This window comes from Dermacentor variabilis, chromosome 3, assembly GCF_050947875.1.
Source record: "Dermacentor variabilis isolate Ectoservices chromosome 3, ASM5094787v1, whole genome shotgun sequence".
NCBI classification, from domain to species: domain Eukaryota; kingdom Metazoa; phylum Arthropoda; class Arachnida; order Ixodida; family Ixodidae; genus Dermacentor; species Dermacentor variabilis.
Genome location: NC_134570.1, coordinates 21,441,201 through 21,462,310, shown reverse-complemented (window position 1 = coordinate 21,462,310; position 21,110 = coordinate 21,441,201). Strand labels below are relative to the sequence as shown.

General features: G+C 48.8%; 1 protein-coding gene across 12 annotated transcripts in view; it reads left to right on the top strand.

Annotated features, from left to right (window-relative positions):
• Nucleotides 1-21,110, top strand: part of ct (homeobox protein, cut) — a 749,731-nt gene that overhangs the window by 683,492 nt on the left and 45,129 nt on the right. For all 12 annotated transcript variants that reach the window (XM_075684459.1, XM_075684458.1, XM_075684457.1 and 9 more), the window contains one exon: nucleotides 8,069-8,120. In XM_075684459.1, the coding sequence (XP_075540574.1) occupies nucleotides 8,069-8,120 (52 nt within the window). The remainder of the gene's footprint in view (nucleotides 1-8,068; nucleotides 8,121-21,110) is intronic.

Genomic DNA, 21,110 nt, shown 5'->3' with positions numbered 1-21,110 from the left:
GAGGCGCCGTACGTCGTAGCGAGGGCAGGTACGCAATGGGTGCTCGACGGTTTCCTCACACCTATGGGAGTCGCACACCGGCTCTCGGCCATTCTCATACGGTAGGAGTAGGCGTTCGTGAACACCACTTCAGCCACAAGCGGCACAGCAAGGTTGTTTCGCCGATGGCAGCTGTAGCCGTAGTATGAGGTCCATACAATCGGCATTTGAAGGCACTTGAACTCCAGAGATCTTGCGACTTTTTGCGTGCAAGCAGACGAAGTTCCCTGGCAGCGTCCGACCTTGCCAAAGGTATTAGATGCGTCTGGGTGTCTTCCTGGGCAGACAGTGCAGACCTGTAAGCAACGTTGTTGGCCACGATGCCACAGTGAGCAGGAATCTATTGAAAGATAATGTTGTGCCTTGTTTCCCTGATGTCAGATATCATCTGCGCGTAAGGTCTGCGATGTAATGCAGACTGGATGCTGTGAAGAGCTGCCTTAGAGTCACAAAATACGACACGTTTCTCTGTCGGCTCTTCGGTGACGTACGTCATAGAGGCATGGGGAGCTGCAAGTTCTGCCAACGTAGATATATTCATATGTGACAATTTTAATTTAAGTATAACCTCCTTAGCTGGAATGGCGAATGCGGCAGGTGAGCTCGTAGGTGACGTCAAACCATCGGTATAAATATGTATTCGGTCATGATACATCTGGTGCAGTAATATAAGTGCGAGTTGCTTCAGAACCAGCGATGAATGATTGGCCTTCTTTGTAATTCCGGGAATAGCAAAATTCACTTGAGGCGGTCACAGGCACCACAAGAGACAGGAAGGCTTCGCCGCCGGTGTATAAGATGACGGTATGCACTTTTGATGAGCGCTAATCACTTTCAAAAATGTCGCTTGAGGTCTCTCGGCTGGTATGGAGGCTAAGTGATGGTCGGGGATCCTGGACAGATGGCGAATGTGCGCTTTGAGGGAGTCGACAGGTACATGTGTCTGGATCATATGGTCCTCCGCGATGGTAATTGTCGCTGGTGTTGAGGTGCACCGAGGCAGCCCTAGATACTTGCGTAGGGCTTGTTCTTGTATGCTCACCGAAGTGCGAATGTTATATGGCAGGCGAACAGGTAAACTAAAGACCTGCCGCACAACATAACATTACTTATAACTATGGAGGACTGCTAGCAAATGTGGCCACACAAAATGTGATACCGAACGTCAAATACCGTCTGTACGCTGAATATAATTTGTTCTTAGAGGCTAGCACGAATTCCACCCGAAGCATCGAGGACGGACGCAACTCAGTGCTCACTAAACAACTGGTCCTGTTAAAGTGCGTGCAACCAAGCCGTGTCGCAGTGTATCACAATGAGTATGTGATTTCTAAAGCGCCGTTGCCAATGCGCGGTTGCATCTTTTCGGGTGTCACCTGTCGGGATTCCAAGTGTTTCCCTCTTGAGAAAGCGATTCTTTTGTAAGAACGCTCTGTTGCGCCGTACCCACGTGGGAATTGGTTTTGCTACGGATTTCACTGTCTCCACGACCTCTTTTACCTGCTTCTTTTGGTTTGAGCCAACGCCATCATGTCGGATGACAATGCATTGCACTTACATTGTCGGCGATGAAAAGCTTTTTAATGTCCCTGATCTGGTCGTCTTCGGCGATATGGCATTTTCTCTGGTTACCTATCGTCAGACACCTTGCAGTTCGTTCATTAGAAAGCTTGCTGCACGTTAATAAGTACTCTAGGCAACACCTTACTTATAATCGGTGAAGTGATTCGTGTTCGTGCGTGTGTCGCTTCGTGCAACCCAGCCAGGCCGCAGTTGTCACTAAATCGCATTCTGTAAAATCGTGCGGATTGAACGATGGACATTGAGCATAACGTTTCCGCATGCGTTTAGTACATCATTAACTAAGCTAACAACGCCAGTACCGGACTTAATTACTGGTTTCCTCTGCTTGCTGGTACTTTTGTATGGAACGTTTTTCTTTCATGCCCCGCTACATTTCATTACAGGGACGAAGTTGGGAATTAGGGGAGGGTTTTCAGAACATTCGGTATACACAGCAAACCTTGGCAAGCGACGGGAGCAATTTGCGAGCATGTATTGCTAAACGGTTTGGGGACAGAATTTCGCAATATCTGTAGTAAATAGGGGGAGTGGGGGGCGGGAATGGAAGAGGTACGCCATAAAGATGGCCAAGTTAAGGGCATCATACGTTTGACTGAAGTGTCACATAAACGGCGCGACATAATCGAAATACAGCCGCGCATGGAACACGTGATTGGCAATGAAGGGATCTTGAATGAGTTGGGGGCCGGCAGTGATGCAAGGCGCGCTTCCGTCGCGCTATGACAGGGACGTTGTCGCGGGCTTCTTTCTTGCGTTTCGCCTCCACTTTTCATTAATTTGACGAGGTTGTTTCTTCAGTGTTAAGTGCTTCGCTTTATGGTGACGCAAGTACAAAATATGGGTGGAGAGTACAGCTAAAATTGCGACGCGGCTATAGCCACCCGAACAACTGTATAGATATGTTTAAAGAATCAAACAGAGATAGACAGATTTAGTGAATTGTAAGGTTCACTTGCCTGCATAGTTTCTCCGAAAGCCTTAATTGCTATCTGCGAGAGAGGAAACAAATGAAATGTCTGCAAAATGAGAAAACAAGGAGACGACCTTATCACATAAATTGAACAAGGTCTACATTAAACATACATCACCTACCAGGGAATAAGAGTGAACGGAACGCGGTTCCAAATCACAAGTGCGTTATAGAGTGATACTGCGGAATTCAATTAAAAGGCGCGTCATTATATTGGGCGACCACACGTGTGCGACATTGGCGTACGATGGCAGGCCCTCCTGTGCCCCTCTATACATGTGACGCCTCACTGCCGCGTTACATCTGCCTTTCATTATTCCGTTTACCATAGTGTCTTGAGTATCTTGTGCAGCCGCCAGCAGACTTAGGGGCAGACTCTGTTGACGCAAAGTTGGAATCCGCCGGCAATAATTATAATTTGTAAGGTTTTAAGTCTTGCCCACGCCACGGTTTGGCTATGAGCCAAGCCGCAGTGTGTGTGTGTGTGTGTGTGTGTGTGTGTGTGTGTGTGTGTTTGTGTGTGTGTGTTTGGGGGGGGGGAGACCTCAGATCAGAGCGGCGGATATCCGCCTGAAAGGGACTACTGAAACACAAAAGAAACTTCAAAAGGAGTTTCGGCACGTTGCAGACTTCAGAATAGCCTGTACTATATTCGATCGACGTGAACACGCTTCAAGTTTTGCTCCCATTGTGCATTTGTTGGAGGTTTACTTTAATGGCAACGTGCAAGTACAGGCTTTGCTTTTTTTTATTTCCAGAACTGTTAGCGTTTAGTTTTCGAAACCTCGTGCATGTTGACCAAGGCTAATTGCACATGGTTTCTTGCTTATTGGTATGAATCGTGTGGGCGATGACAGCACAGCATCGGCACTACGCTTGCACTTCGTATAATAGCACGCGCACAGGTCTGCTCGGAGTGCACACGTTCGAAACACCGGTATTGTTGCTCTCATCAAAATAGCAAGAAAAATTCAGGAGTTTTCCCTCATGGACAAATCGTTGACCGTGATAGCAAGGTTTAGCGTTGCGCTTGGACTCCTGGGACCGTGTTCTTAACCATAAGCGGGAGCGACAAGTGGCCGCGACGCAGCACGCAAAGGCAGCTGCTGCGACGCGGGAGGAACAGCGCCCTGGAACAGCCACCAGGCTTCTCACAGCGCTGGCGTGATGGGGAGCGTCGCCAGTGGGAAATCCCCCCGACTTTAGCGAGCACCCAGTTATCTAGACGTGTACTGTCCGTTCCGTTCAGACCAGTGCATACACACAGCAGCTCGGGAGCCCTGTAATCTGCTTGTAGTGTGCGTGCGCAAAACTCCTGTGCCAGCAGCGGAAGGCATGAATGAATGAATGAATGTGTGGTTTTTATTGGCGCAAGGGCCAGGTATGGCCACCAGCGGAAGGCGGTGCGCTACCCGGGCTCAAACACTGAGACGATTGAGGGGAGCTTGACGGTGTAATTGCTATCGCAATAAAAGATATCGGCAAACAGACATATACAAACAGAGGAGAGGCGCACGGAGCTGAATGATGTTTTTTAGTTGCCGATATGTTCCCGCCGGTCACCCGTTCTTGCGTTGCGCTGTCAATGATGTCACTGCCACCAGAATCGGCGCGGAAGACTGGGAGAGTCATGCGGCAACGCCGGTCGCCAGCTGCCGTGCGCGAGGGCGAGCAGCAGACACTGAAACGGGGAAACTGAAAACCGGGGGAAAAAAAAGACACGCACAGACACACAAAATAAAAGAGAAAGTTGGCATACATAAAAACAGATACGATCCATATTTCCAACCATATAATAGGCGAATGGAGAGAAACGTGGCGAGGCGGAACCCAGCGAAGAGAAGGCATTAAAGCTGAAGCTTTGGCAGACAGCTATGTCGGGGCCGCAGGGAAGCGGAGAAGGGGTCTCAATAGAGTGAAAAGAGAAACGAGGCAAGAAGAACAAAAGTAGATAAATGGATCGAATAGGCAGCGCCGAGCTATTATCTATCGCACTTGTCGCGTCTATCCGTCCATCCACCTCTCCTCCCCCTCGAACGTGGGCTTTGAGGAGGAGGAGAAAAAAAGAAAAGAGTTGGCGCAGCCGCCGCGTGCTCGTGCTTCGCTCTTGCGTGGGTGCGTGTTTTGTTCTGTGGTTTTCGTTGTGATTTTTCGTGGTAACAAATCGCGTTGCGACCGCGATACGTGCCTGCGTCCCATGAGCACAGGATCGTGGCGAAGGGCTCCTCTCAGCTGCTGGCGGAGGAGAAGAAGGCCCGTACTGACACGCGCACCAAGGCTTCGATAGGCTCCGAACAGCGTCGACGCAGCCTCCGTGCGTTGTTCAATTCGAGGCCCCGACCCGCCGCGCACATGTCGGCTCACCGGCGCTGACTCGTCACCTCGGGCTGTGTCAGCCGAACCGCCAGGCACCGGGCTGGCGATGGTTGTGCAAGAGGGTGAATTGGAAGCGAGCCGGGCCGTCACCGCTCTCAGCCGTCACCTAACGGGTGGGTGACAGAAGGGGCGAGCGCGATGAATACTGTAGGACGGGGCTTCTTTCATGCTTGAGGCAAGTACTTCGCGCCTACTTTGCCTAACGCACTTTCCAGTATTACATATCCGTTATTAGTTTATAATGGACATTTAGTACTCTCAACATTGCCGGAGGAACATTGTTCTTGCCTGAGAAGGTCTAATATATGCAAGAAATGAACAGGGGTCGGCGGAAGAGAACATTCGCTGACGCTTCCAGTGCATTCCGGCTGTGATGCTATAGGTCACCACTATTGGCTACGCCTGTTGGACCGACGTCTGCGAAATTAAGAAATCGTTGCCGTTCGGAGGACGCATGTAGTGGTTCCGCAACCAAACATTCTTGTACGTTATCAATACTTGGAAGCCGTGCCAGATTATCGGAATCCCAGTCCACCTACTCCTTGTTGCTTTGTTCGCTCAGACGGAGTTCATGTCATTTTGGGCTATTTACAGACTAGCGTGACATTTTGGTAGAGCAAGTTGGAGTTACCGGTCGTGAGGTTGCGGGTTCAGTTCTTAAGAACGTAAGATAGAGGCTTCTTTTAACTAGAGTGAACAGAGTGTATTGCTGATTATTAATGAGATATCGGAATAGAAACTTTGACAGTACTTTTAAGCTCACAGCTTCGACAGCGCTTACTCGCTGTGGTATTTGTTACCATAGACTAGATAGACCATTCCTGCACCATGTTGTTGTTGATGTTGACAGAGGTCTACACGTCTTGTCGTCCGTAGCCCTATAGGGCTTTATGGACAGTTGTACAACAAATAGCCGCTCGCTTCAGTCCTGGACAAACTGGACAGCCGTCCTCTTTCTGAATGCATATTTCTAGGTCCCTGTCTTTGACAGAGATCTTCGCAGCAAACTATAAAATGACTGCTCCATTTATCTAAGGCGTAAAGCTCAAGTGAAAGACTGAGCGTCACCGCATCATGGCGTGATTGTCATCCTTCCCTGCCTACTGTAGCAAACCAGGTTACTGTTCAGATGTGCCCCTCTACCTTTTCATTTGGTCTCTCTCTCTCTCTCTGCGTGTGTGTGTGTGTGTGTGTGTGTGTGTGTGTGTGTGTGTGTGTGTGTGTGTGTGTTTGTGTGTGTGTGTGTTTGTGTGTGTGTGTTAAGCGATGTTCGTCGTTTAATGCCAGTTGCTTGCCAGCTCACACAAAAAGGGCAAACACATAGGTTGAACTTTCACGCGCGTGGACAACACCAATTACGCGAAAATGTGCGAACTGCTGTTCGTTACTCCGTTGGACGGCTCAGACAGACGTGCTTTGTCTTGGGATCTGCAAGGATACGTAGTAGCTCACAGCAACAAGTTACTGTTACTATATATATATATATATATATATATATATATATATATATATATATATATATATATATATATATATATATATATATATATATATATATAGGTAATGCCATGAGGAGGACTGCACTTCTATATAATAAATTGCTATATGCGATTCGTAGCGGTATCATCGGCCTTCTTACTTTAATTTGTCATACCTGACATCAGCTGTACGAGAAATTCCATCGTTATGGTGGAGACATTTCTGGAAAAGCGGATGGGTCTGATTGCGGTGTGTATAGTAACAGGCAATTCGAAATAGAGGCATTTTAAAAGTAAAATGGAACGCTTACCGATGCATCAAGCATGACCCTCCTCACCGTGTCGTATCTGCAGATGTGCCGGATAATTTATTTTCCGATATCCTGTTTCGAGTGCGACGTGACAGCGCCGTGTGCCGCACGGGAGGGCGGCCTGACTGTCGCCATGATCGAACTGTTTGTGCCGGCGTCCGTGAGGCCCACTTCACGTCAGGCTTGGTTAATTCCTCGCCGCGACCTAATATTCTCGCGGTTGTTTTGACGTTTGCGTCGCCATCAAAGTGACTGGGAGTGCAACGACGAATGGAAGAACGCGCACTGCTGCTCGCGCTCCGATGCGTGCGCATGTCTCTCAGTGTCGGGCGCGCGCAGCCGCGTGATTGAAGCCCGCCGAGAATCTGCCATATTTATCAGCTTTGAATAATAGCGACCGCGGCGGTATGAACGCTCGTCTTTGTTCTTTCTAGGCCGTACTGACACATAACTGAGCGTGGCTTACTTCGTTATAGGAGCAAAAAGAAAGAATGAAAGCGTTCGCTGTTGTGCGCGAGCTCGATCCACTGCTGATGTATTTGGGCCTTCGTTTTCCCTTTGGTTTTCCCTGTATATTTGCTCGAAGGCTAACTTTAGATGCCGTGGTTCCTGTAGGGCACACGATGTCGCGCTTCTTTAGTTAAGTGGTCCTGCTTGCTGGAACTGGAAGCGGACCAGTGCGCAGAAGCTTCGGAGGCGGTTCTACTCGTACGGAGTGGTTCTGAGCACCAAGCGGAATTGAATTTAATATTTGCTACAGCGCCAATAACGCCTCACTACACTTTTCGCGGAGGTATGAAGGAGAACGCGGCTTTGGCGTAACGCTGTTGCGCGCGAAGTCACTGCAGGCTCGATTCCCGGCACCAGTGGCCGGATTCATGAGAGAGAGATAGAGATAGATAGATAGATAGATAGATAGATAGATAGATAGATAGATAGATAGATAGATAGATAGATAGATAGATAGATAGATAGATAGATAGATAGATAGATAGATAGATAGAGAGAGAGAGAGAGAGAGAGAGAGAGAGAGAGAGAGAGAGAGAGAGAGAGAGAGAGAGAGAGAGAGAGAGAGAGAGGAGTAGAATGCAAGAGTGTATTTGTGCTAAAGATTTGGTGCACGTTATAACGCAATTGACGTTATTGAATTTAATCCATAGCTGCCCACTATATGGCGTCATTCATAACCGAGCTGTGTACACCTATAGGGGGTGTCTTGGACGTAAAACGTTATGCACTGACGCTGCAATTCCCGAGCCGGTGCCGTCAGTGTATTCCAACGCCTTTTGTCTCTTTCTCGTCTCTCGCAGCCGGTCCGATGAAATGGAAATGCTCATGACCGACTTGGAACGTGCAAATCAGGTAAGGACGCCGTCTCCTGTCAGTCCTCAGCGTGCGCTGTAGTTGATGCATGCCCGTCGCAAATGCGTCGCAAGCAGCGGAAGTATGAGACGCGCGCACCACGAAGCACTCAATGCGCAATTTTTTTGTGCCTCTTATTTCCTCGCCTTTGCGGCTGCGATGCTGCGCTGCATCTACTGAGCATACCGCGGTGCCATCTGCTGTGAGCACCACAAAGTAACGTTCCTGGGCTTAACCCCACAAAGCTCAAAGACCATTCTGCATCGAAGAAAATTGGAAACATCTGTTCACGTTATTTCTGTGCATAGAGAATAAATTAGTACCAAAACACGTTAACTTAGTAAATTGATCTGTAAGCAATCAGTAATCGATTACAGACTACAGATCTAGGACTTGCTCTGCCGTATCAAGAAGGCTGCTATGGACTTTGCGTTAAGCTTCTCGTGCTTAAATTAGAATTTATAAGTCGGACTTTGTGGGGTTAAACGCTGGACTGCGTGTTTCGTGGAGCTCGACATTGTAGCATATCACAAGTTCTTTCGCATCGTTATGTTGAACGTGCTATCCTAAGTAACACATCTCCTCGCCTGTCTATTAGTTCATACGTACTCCACATACCTATTTACCATATTGATTTGGCGGTGGATGCTGCAAAATTGAAAACGAATAAAGGAAGTTAGGAAGGATATTTTTTTTTCTTTACGTCCTTCCGTTATCGCACTAAGTAAGCGCGTTCGTGCAAGACGTAACGCCTTTTTATATACTATATCATTTTGCTGCTTGAAGATCAACCCGGCGCGGTGGCTTAGTGGCTATGCCGTTGTGGTGGCCGGCTCTAGGTCGCGGGTTCAACAGCGGCCTTCGCGGCCGCGTCTGGATGTGGGCGAAATGCAATAACGCCCTTGTAGTTAGATTTGGGTGCACGTCAATGAACCCCAAATGGTCACAAAATTGTTCCTATGGCGTGCCTATAATCTACGGCATGTCTTATAATCAGATCGTTCTTCTGACGCGTAAAATTGCACATATATAGCCAAATCATAAGAAGTCCTTCATGCCATTGTTGTGTTGGCTTCTTATCATTTGACTAATAAAATTCGGGCCCCTCGGTGTCCTTTCTTCTCATATATATATATATATATATATATATATATATATATATATATATATATATATATATATATATTAAGGTTAGCTGTGAGCCGGTCGGAACTGCAGCTAGAAAACCTGCACACTTACCGGTCACATGCTAGCAGGGTGTCAATACAAACGGTATCTAGTGGCGTGCATTGACAGAAAGGAAATGACACTCGCTATTTTTTTAGTTCACACTGACGAGACGGTCTTGAAGATCGTTGGGAGAAGAGTCGGCTTACTCAACTCGGCGTCCAAGTTGTTCACACTGTTAATGATTGCCTTCATCGTTAATTTACTCTTCTCGATGCGCCCCTTGGAAACTTACTTCCCTCTGCTTTTTACTTCTGAATCGATCTTCCCGACGGAAGATTTTCACAGCACCTTGGAACGTCTTTGTAGCGAATAACCGCGAACAAGTGGTAATGTTTTGACTTGTCAGGACAAATATAAGTCATGCAATTTCACCCTCCACAAAGGAGATAGTTCACGTGGTCGTGTGAACTTTATTGATAGCCTCAAGTTCAAGAAGAGTCAAGTTTTGGATTCTATCTAAACTGCGGAGAGCGGTGAAGTGAGATCGCGGAAGACGACGCAGACAGGACGCTTTAGTGCTCTGTCCAGGCGGATTGCAGGAGCTCTTTGTTATCGCCCTGTTTTAGCGTTAAGCTGCTGGCCGCCTGCCAATGCATTCACGAAAAAAAAAAGTGCAAGTTTACTAGCTGCCTATACATACAGCGAATCAGCCGTTGCGAAGCTAAATGTTGTTCCACAGGTAATCGATTGGTAGTATGTTCGTCATAGCAAACAATCAGTGGCGATGGTATGCGATTATAGGCAGAGACGGCTGTACGTCGCGCAGCCATTGTCACGCATAACAACACACGTAGCGATGTAGGTATATTATTTTTAGCGTGGCTGCTAGCGGAGCGCGTACATGAAACCAGGAACTGAGCACGCGCTGAGGCGCGCTCGTCATATTTCTTTATTACTGCTGTATTTTTTTTTCCTAACGGTCGCTTTCATGTGCGCGCCGTACGCCATCAGCGGCGTTAGCGTCTGTCGGAGTCATCGGGCCTTCGAGCGGGCTTCGGGAATCGCTGCTGCGGCGATGACTAAGTCGCCGGTTCCTGCCTTTGTTTGGCAGGAGAGGAGAAAGAGCGAGCGAGAGCGCTCGCGCTTGGACGAGAGAAGTGATCGGCATTAGAAAAGGGAGAAGGCAGGAGCTCCAATTTCGGGCGAGGGATACATTACTACGCCGCAGGAACCTACTCGAAGCAAACATCCCTAAAATCAGAGATGAGAAGCGAGGGGTAAAAAAAGGAAAAACAAAAGGTCGACCTGGTAGAAATGGCTGGGAGCAACGGGGTGAGGCGGACGGAAGGGATTGAGCTGCGGGGATATGGGCTTCGGAAATAAATAAACGCCAGCGCCCAGGCAGGAGTGTGTGGCGGGAGGAGGCTGGAGAACGCAGGGATGAAAACGAGCGTAGGGAAAAAAAGGAGGCTTCGAGTGAAGTGAAATGCGAGCGAGCTGGCGGCGGGTTCGAACCATGCGCGGCCAGGCTCTGGCGCGCTGGCTGATCGGACGCCTTTGTCCCAATCGGTGCCAGCTCCCGGGGCTATTATGCCGGCCGGGCGCACTCGCCGCAGAGGAAAAAGACGGGGTCGATGGGGACGGCCAATCCTTTGGCGCGGGAGGGGGAAAAAGCCTTCGGTTGTCGGGGATGGGCAGGCAGACCGGTCGGAATCCCATCAGTGAGCGGTGCATACACGCACAGAGACAACCCTTCCCTCTCGCGCTTTGAGGAATAAATAAACGAGATGCTGGCGGCTGCGAGGCGAGGAATTAAAGGAATTAAAATAGGGAAACTGGGAGAGAGGCGAAGTGACGTAGGGGACAGCATCACACCTCCCGCGTCAGCCGCCGCGGCCAAAGTTATGAACCCAGAAGGGGATGAAAGAGGTTGGAAAAACGAGGCGTTCGTGGTGCCGGAAAGTAAAACCAACCGATCCGGGAGGCAGGCGCCCTGGTTTCGGGGGGGGGGGGGAGGGGGGAGAGGCGAAGGGGTTGACGTGGCAACTGCACGCACGATAATTCGTCGGAGCAGATCGATGCCGCACTTGTGCCAATTTCTTATTTTTATTTCGAGAACACTCTCGTTCGACGCGTTGTTGATTGTGCCACGATTGCTCGCGCTGTCATAGACGAGGTTGGCCGTGGGATGAGGTCGGAGGAGGGGCGAGGGGGAAAAATCGCCTCTCTCGCGTGGGACATAGACACGATGCAATAATTACCGACGCAATCACGTTTCAAGCGACGCAGCTAGAGCCGGTGGTGTACGTGTACAGTGACGCAGGGGTTGGCATCTGCGCTCGATAATGCGTACGAGGCCCCCTTCGGCATCCTTTAGGCCGCCACCTCGTTAGGCCGATTCAGTCACCACTCGCTGTCGATGCGTCGCTGATGGCGGCCACCCGCGTCTACTGCGTGGTTAAAGTAGCCTGTGGTATACAACCTGGCACGGTCGCAGCCGTTATCTTGTTCACTCCACTTCCGGCGAACGGGATGTCGAGCGATCGCCACCGCGTTCGTCGAATCAGTCAACGAACTTGGAGCCGTGGTGCAACAGTGCTTGTAACAGGCGTGGAGGGCGAAAACAATCGAACAGTGATTCGGGCGGCCATTACCGTGCGTGCAGTGCGACGGAGGAAGAGTGCAATTTTCTGCATTGCTCCATCGTTGCAGACACGTATGCGGCCTGGCAGCAGAAGGAACGTCATATCAGTTCCCGGGTTACAACATGCCGGCGCTGCTGCCGCCTGTCAAAGACACTCGCTACGTGCCTAATGCGCTGAGAAGTGCCTGTGTAGAAGAGTAGGTTGGCTCGCACATTTGAACAATTCTCTAGCAGCGTCAAGGCGTTCGGATCGTTGGGATTTGTAAAAGCAGCCAGCAGCAACGTAAACCATAATATTACGAGTATACAAGTAACGTAGACCGCTGCACTATTCCAGCAAGAGAAAGGGTTCGGGAGAGCAGCTGCGTTTGGCGCTAGCTGTGTACCCTGCACCCTGATGCGCTTGCGTTGTCTATCGGTAACGATATACGCTGCAACCATTCAATAATGAACGGCCAACCCGTATGTCCGCGTGAAACGAGTTAAAGGTCATTACGTCGGCATCTTTCATATATCGGGAGAATGTCTATCGCGGAGCGCTAGAAGAAAGGCCGGAAGGTTAACTAGAATTGCACAGTGGGCTTACCCTACACGCGGCGAAGGGAATGGGGGAGCAAGTAGGGTTAGGTCCCTAGTCACATACCACTCGATGCGAGTTAAAGCGCTCGAATGCGGCGATCATAACGCCACTTGATTGCGTTAGGCCGAGCTCCGTTTATACAGATAGCCGTTTGACTGCGCGCGGAACAAGAACTAGGTCAGCCCGCACGGCGCCGACATGGAAAGGGAAGCTGCGCACATAACATGTGTGCCGCAGCACCGACGGTTTTTCTTCTTCTTCGACGCGTGTTCGAGCTTGGCCTCAAAGATGTGCCGCGGCGTGACTACAGCTGCCGATGGAGGGCGCGCGTCTGAACGCCGCCGCCGGCTGCGCAACCCAAGAGTGCGCTCGTATTGTTCGGCCTTTTCCTGTCGTAATTCGTGCTTGCCCTTTGAGCGTCGATTTCGAGGCGATACAATGATACGGCGCGCTTTCACAACCGATTCTTTAGTAGTGCTGAAACCGAGGGCGTGCTTTTTTTATTTTTTATTTCTTTATTTCTTGCTTGTTTGCTCTTGACATCTGTCCGACCGATCAGAGTTCACGCGGCGATTCGAAAACAGCGGAGAGTTAGAAACACAATCAATCGAACGGCATATCGAACTATGCCCGGCACGACTCTGGAAATAACTCGAAGATAAAACGGAGGCGCAGTGAGGAGGCAGACTGAAGAAGCGCGGTGATTGCCTCACTTAGATTATAGGTTGCGCTCTCAGCAAATGTGAGAAATGAGCGCGAACTGCTTGCTGCGTTTGTAAAGGCACCGCGATCGCCGACATTACCCTTAAAGTGATGTCTCTCTTGGCTTTACTGGCGTTCGGAAGGCACCTCCGCTGAAGTCAAAGGGCCGAAATTGTTTTCTCTATCTCTCTCTCTATTTTGGTCCACGATTGAGAAGATAGATAGATAGATAGATAGATAGATAGATAGATAGATAGATAGATAGATAGATAGATAGATAGATAGATAGATAGATAGATAGATAGATAGATAGATAGATAGATAGATAGAGAGATAGATAGATAGATAGATAGATAGATAGATAGATAGATAGATAGATAGATAGAGAGAGAGAGAGAGAGAGAGAGAGAGAGAGAGAGAGAGAGAGAGAGAGAGAGAGAGAGAGAGAGAGAGTAGGGATGAAGGAAAGGCAGGGAGGTCAGCGAGACTGAGTCCAGTTTGCTATCATACCCGTGGGGAGGCGATTGGGGGAGTGAAAGAAAGAAAGAGAGAGAGAGAAGATGGGTAGATTTCACACTTCCACAGGCACTAAGCTAAGGGCAGCATGTATGCAGTGGGGCACTCAAGTCTTTTGCCTTCAGGTACTGAAGAACCGCTCGATTGCCTTTCTGGGCTCATGAACTGTGAGGCCAGGCTCCCAAGACCTTTGCTTCTGCAAATGGCCTATCCTTCAGTTTGTTCAAGGCACACTGGAGAGTCTGACGTTGATTATCGAAATGAGAACAGTGGCACAGAAGATGATCGATGGTTTCTTCATGCACACTTGCACTTGACGCATATCGGTGAGTCCACCATTCCAATACGATATATGTAGGAGTGAGTGAATGCTACACATACCCACAGACGATTGAGCTTGATGATGCGTATACACCTCTCCGCTTCTCGATTTCAGAAGAGCGCGTTTGCTAAAATGAACAGCAATGAATTTCCCTGCAAGGTTTTGTGGCATCAGAAATATTGGGCAGCACTATCATTACGTTGGTGCCAGTGCAGTAAGCATTGCAGCTATGATGTGCTTGAAAGACTGTTCTCGCACAAAACAAGAAACAGTAACTTCAAAGAACAAGCTATTTCTTTGCTGGGACACTATGTCGTATAGTTAAGGATGGTGTCGTGCTAATATGGCGCCTGACAGCAAGCTGAGGAAAAGGTATCGCCAGGCCAGAGTTAAAAGAACCGAAATAATATCAAGCTGAAAGGAAACAAAGCCTTAAGGCTAGCAACAAGAAACTCTATGGGGCTGTTTATGCGTGACTGACTTGTGAAATTGATGCAGGCACGTTCCCCACTTTGCGAATGTATGTTAGGCACGTTTTGAGCATCGATGTGTCGGGAAGCATATGTTGAAGTTCGGCGTTTGTCCTACATGAATCTCTTCGTGTCCTGGCTGATTTTAGCGCGGGTAGATGGATGTATCATTATATTTGTAACCATATAACCCAGCTTTCTCTTTCCATCGCTAAAACCTAGATTTTGGTTTTTACTTACGATAGATGTTGGGGTGCGTTGCGCAACGTCCACCTGGAAACGCTGTCAGACGCGGCCAGATACCAGCCACTGAGTATTCGTTCATGCAATCATACAGTAATGCGGGTAACATGTGCACAATATTATTTTTTTTCCTTTGCGAACGACCTTTCCATGCGGCTGCCGGCATCATGGCTGGACAGAAGAGGCCGTGAGATGCCTTTGCTATGCTATGCACGTGCTGAAATCAGACAGGTAGCTACGTAACCAGAGTTCCCGTCGGTTCACCAAAATAAATGACAAAACGAATGCGCAGTCACGAATCAGACAAATGCAAGAGCTTCGTTAAGGGTGTTCAAATAACCGTGAAGCTCGGGGAGCGCAAAGCGAGAATGTAACTGGAGAGGGGGGAGAACACCGCAGTGTTTTGCTTTTCGTTACCTACGGCCCAGTTCGCGCTTTCTTCGCTATCGTCTTCTCTCTCTCTCTCTCTCTCTCTCTGCCAGTGCCGTCTTACTACCGTCAGTCTTCCGGAAACAAAAAAGAAATAATGGCAGTTCGGCATTGAGCTTCCAGATAGAGGTGTCCCTCCCGTTCCCTCCTTTCGATACACCCCCAGCGTCTTCGTCTTGCACGCCGCAGCGCGCATTTCCAGTGTTTCGCCACCAACTCGCGGCGGTTGCAGCCTTCGTAACCACAAGATGCCCGCTTCGTTGCCACGCAGGATGACATGCTTTGTCCGCGGTCGGGCTCATTATTTGCGAGGAGAACGTTGAGGTCCCGGAGGTCCTGCTCCTCAGCGCGAACTCCCCGCGGTGACGCACATAACCCGACCACGCGCCCATTTCCAAACCGTATTTCCCCTTTCACGGATGCCACATGGCTGCACGCCACCTGTACCCGCTCCATTGCCCGCGTTCTTTCTGTTATGCCCGATCGGAAACGTATATACGCATCTATATATTTAGAGCTCGAATTTGCAGCTGCGTCAATTTCATTCGCTGACTGCCGCCGCCCAAGGCTTCGCAAGCGCCAATGTGTCGGTTTTTTTCTCTCTCAGTGGTTATACCAGCTTACTTCTACATTCGCTGCTTCCTTCTTTTTTTTTTTGTCTCTCCCTCTCCAAATGTTCTTTTTTTTTTCCTCGCTTTTTTTATGCTCGAATCCATTGCAGCTGTCGCGTCAACTCTATCTATATATTTCTTCGTCGCGCATGGCATTCAGCCCATTTGTTTCAAGCCTTTTGCGCTTTCCTATATAGACTCGAAACCTATACACCGCTTAACCAGCTCCGATACCGAACGCAGTGCTGCTTGCGTGTAAACCAGCCTTGTGGACGCGCACCTGCTTGTTTGTCACGTTTCACCGTTCACTCCCGCTGTGGTTTCTAACTGCCCCACTGCATCAGAACCAGCGCCGCAGGTGGTGTTTCCTCTCTTTTCAGTTCCCCCCCCTTTTTTTTTTACCTTTTCGAGCAAAATTACAACCAGGAAGACTGCACAAAACTCGTGCGCTAGCACTACTGCGTTTAAACATAAGACTGAGCTGTTTCCTTGTGAAATGCCTCGTTCTCACAGTGAAGTTGTCTCCGACGTGCTTAACGATCGCCACCTAGCGCAGAATGGCGTAGGATGCTTCTATGCGTGGTGCGCCATCTTACACTACAGATCTTTTGCATAAATATGCGCACCCGCAAAGGGCCAATGAACTATACTTGCCTGAGTAGTTGCATGGCTTTGGGGATTATAATGTGGATAAGAAGTCTCTATGTCTTGCTTAGCTCAATATAACAATGATTTTTATTTCGTGCTGGAATATAGAGATCGTGCTGCTACAACGGAAACAGGCGTGCACCTAATAAGTCCTGCTGACAAGAAGTCCTTCTGATTAAAGCAACTTCTTTGTGAAAGATGCACGGTGCGGGGATCTTATTTTTACGCAGGGCTTTCTTGCATCACGCAAGCTTTTCATTTCTGACACTTTCTGTTCCTTCAATTTGAAGGCACATTGTGAAATCGGTAAATGTGGCCATTTTTTGTGCGTCTAACGAGTCAAGGATTACAACGCCTCTTGAAGTTTCTTGAAGTTTGGAAGACGTCGGAGAGACGAGTCGATGCCGCGCCACGCGCCCATATTTCTCGTTCATTCACGCTCTACCGCGCCTATTCGAGAAGCCCGACACCGCTACGTGGCGCATCCGTCGAGGGAACCTTTTCTGTCCAGCGTCGGGCGATCGTCCCCTACCCCTTCTTCCCCCACCTCACCCTCTCACCGGGGCTACTTGAGTGTCAAGCCGTCCGTTAATTCCCGCGCGCGTGCGTCGTAGGAAAGCGAGGGCGCTGAGCTCATCGGCGCCAGTAGAGAGGAGCTCCTTGTCTTGCCCCGGACCACCTCGGCGAGCTACGTTGTCGATACGTGTAACTGTGCGCTCGCTTGCGCAATTGGCCGAAGGGTCGCTACCTCACCGCATCGACAGCGTTCCTTTAGGCACCCGTGCGTAAGGTGCAGGCTCGTTTTTTTGTCTGTGCGCTGCACCTTCCTCGTGCGACGCGCTCTGCCCTCAGTTCGCTCTGTAGCTTCGCTGCACTGACCGTGCTGCAAAGCAGAAAGGTGTGCACGATGCCGTGAGACCCCTGGTGCACGCAGAAGGAACGAGTGAGGGTCGAGACAAATGTTTAGTTCCACATGCTTTTTCGGCGGATAGTTAAGGCCGTGCTCTTGGAGTTTGCGGTGTTCCTACTCCGGAGCGACAACAGTCATGCCTATATCCCGCGCGAGTGTTTAAACTTCTAGCGACCGATCCGCGCGTAGCCAGAAGGCCATTCGCATTGGACCTAAAACCTGATCACTGTAGTAACACCCTATTGCTGTTCGTTGTCAACGTTGCAAATTTTCCGTGCTCGGTGCCGTTGGTCGGTCTTTCACTAGTCAGCCGATGATTTTCGTGTTCAGGGGATGAATAACGGTATTAATTCCCCGAAAGCTTGCTTTCATTTTTTTAAGTGCTTCGGTTGCCCTTTACCTTCCACAGATGCAATCTTGAAACTTCGCTTACCGAACAATACACGACGATCGCGCGGATGTCTGCTAGCGAAAGCTGCGCCGCAAATGCCGTCGAGAACGGGTGCGGTAAAAATAATGCCTCGGGTGGCCTCCCCCCTCTCCTACCGACATATCCGTCGGAAAGCATGCGCGCGATGCCACGGGCACTCTTTTGACGCGCGTCTCGAACTCTTGTCTTGGCAAGCGGACCTCGTATCGGGCTGCGTCGACCTTCGAGGCTTCTTGGAGCCGCGTTCCGAGCGCGCGTGTGTGACTTGTGCGCACTGGGCAAGGACTGCCTTGCCCAGCGCGAACCGTGCGAGTGGGTGGCGCATCTTTGCTAAGTTTATTCACCGCTGACTGGAGCGACGCGGACGCTCTGTCAGCTTCGCCCGAGGCTCGCTTTGTAAACACTGTCTCGCTATGGGCTGCGTGGATCCGCCTTCCTCCTTTTCTTTGCGACGTCAGCCACGAGAAAGAGTTGCGGGTGGACGTAGTGATACGGCGTTGTAGTAACATGGTATTAAGCGTCGCCTCGCTCCGACCCAAATGTGCATAGGCACCCGTCGCCGACATAGCGCAGTGACCGGAGGTCCCAATAGTATTTGACTATGGGATCTCCTCTTGTATTTCATATCTATCAAAACATGTAACCACTTTTGAGCAACAACCTCGGAAAACCACGGAGGGTGTTGCTGCGTCTTGCAATGCATTCGCCTGCAGGCGCCCACCCAACGCCGTCGTGACGTAATGTGCCTGGCGTTCTGTTGTGTGCTTTCGCCCTGAAGCTTAACAGCGAGTCGGCCTAGTTGGAACAGATTCATCTTAAAACTTTTTGTGCTCAAACAAACAGGGACGAAGAATAGGGGCAACACAAGGACGAGCGCTTTCGCCCTTTCGCCCTGCTCGTCTTGTTTCTGCAAATTATACGTTCGCTTTCCTCCTTTTTACGTGCTTCGCTGGTTGTTGTAAGTGCATAATTAGCGCGTCAGCTTTAATATGAAGACGTGATACGAAGAGGCCGTCACACATCTAGTTTTAATATATACCCGAACATTCAATCACCTTGCCAAATACATAGACAGCTTTAGGGGAACTGGAAGAAGTATCGTTGTTATTGTTATTGCTGAAGTTAATGTTTAGCTACGCGGTTGTTAACACCGAAGGAGGAATGGGGGGAGGAACGTATATACTCGTTATACTACCAGCGCGCAGTTTTTATAAAATAAGCTTTATAATAAACACTACGTTTAAAAAAAATTTTATTAATGCACAACCAGCAGAACAATTTCGCTGATCCGTATAGAACGGCATGATTGTGCGCATGACTGTGTCTTCGCCTCTATATCGCTGCCGCATGCCCCAGCACGTCCTCGCAATGATCCCTGTTACCTGTTCTCCTTCACCAAACATAGGTCAGCGTGTCATAGTGCCTCACTATAATGCTTCGCTCTGTATATTCGAGTATAGTTCCATTACACCCGTTTATCCACTGAGCACCGTTACGCGGAGACCAGTTGCTGTTCGGACGTCCAAAATGCATCAAGAATGATTTCCAAGTAAATCATACGTTGAAGCGCCAAAGACTTCGCCGCAATCTCGGGGACCGTTATCTCGAAATTGGTGGTATAGTCTTAGAATTCATGAATGTACGGTGTTGACCACTAGCCTCAGCCGCTATTCCGCAATTGATACGTAAGTGTGCCCTGAAGCGGTAAGTTTGCGAACTGCTTCCTTTGTTTTTATTATGCCATTATGACGTTTACATCGGGATACATCATGCCGACTTCTTCAGCTAAGCCAGCCGAATTAGAATAATCTTCTATAGGCGATATACTATTATGTTTGAACAGCGTCGTCACCTTGACACCCTATACCCAACTCCCGAAGTAAAAAAAAATTCTAGTTAATTTCATCACTCATAACTTAGCCTTAGCCCACATATAAGTTTCATATAATATCAGGGTGCACACGCTTTTAACCTCTCGACCTGACTGTCCAGATATATCAATGCTGATAAAGAAAATGTGAGTGTATCTATAGTTTGCAAATCATTTCTTGACTCGCTGTCATTATATGCTTGGAGAGTTGACTCATGCATCAAATATGATTTAAAAAGGCACGCCAACAAAGGTCGACATCGTAGTGACTTCATCAAGCTGCCCCAAATGTAGCTACGTTCCGGTGTAGCGGAAATGTTATTCTTACAGTATGACCGTCGGCAAACAGCAGATAGTACTGAGGTATCCTGGGAGCCTTTCCAACACACAGGGATTACGACGCAAAAAGCCTGCCCTTAAACGTTTGTCCGCAGGCTGGCCTCGTCGGCATATTGATTATCAGTCAAGCGTTAGCTCGGTTTTGCACGCATTTTTCTTGCCGCCGTTTCTGACGCGCAAGTGCGGACACACAATGAACGAACGGCTGCTACTCGACGCTCGACGTTTAATGCATCTTGTTCTCTTTTTTTTCTTTTATTGTTGACGCTATCGTCTTTCAAATATACATTCAGACATTTGATCGTACGCAGGTGTACGACAAAGTTCCATTTCGAAATGACATGCTACGTAGAATTCCCAACACTCCGAAGGCGGAATAAACTTGAAGATACGACCTTTACGATTTCTCAATCGCTGACGTTAATGCGTTCGACGTGTCTGAACCTTAATAGCGAAGATTTCCCCCCCCAACAATTCTACTCTCGCTATCAAGCACCAGTCTGCAACGCATCTTGAGAATTTATGAGAGAGAGAGAGAGAGCAATCAACTGAGTCACACTTCTCGCTACTTAAAAGCAGATTAAGCTCGCGTCTACGATTAAGCAAAAAGCAGGCGTCGTCACACAATCGTTCATTTAGAATTGTTGTTTTTCTCTCTAACTTTTGCTGCCCTTACAGAGCTTTGCCGCGCGCGTGCCTTATAGTGGAAGCTACGCGATTAACGATATATCCTAAAAGCCTGGCGAAAAGTACTCGGGCGCTTGTTCGCATTGCTAGCGACACGAGGCGATTCCTGATGGGACGTTGTAATTTCACCGTCCTTTATGATCTCGCTATGTATGATTTGTGGTAATGTTAATCTGCTCCGTTTACTGTACCTGTGCCTGCTTTCTATTCAACTAAAGGGTGCTTTAGCAAATAGGTCAGCGCTAATGCAGAAATCGAAATATTTGCTGCGCGCACTATTAAACACCACAGTGTTCTGCGGTTTTATTAATTAATTAAATCAGTATCTACTTAACCTAAACACATCGTAAAGGGCGACTATTGACCAGCAGCCACCGGGGTATTAGTAATGGTTTTATTATCTTGTACATAAATTAAAC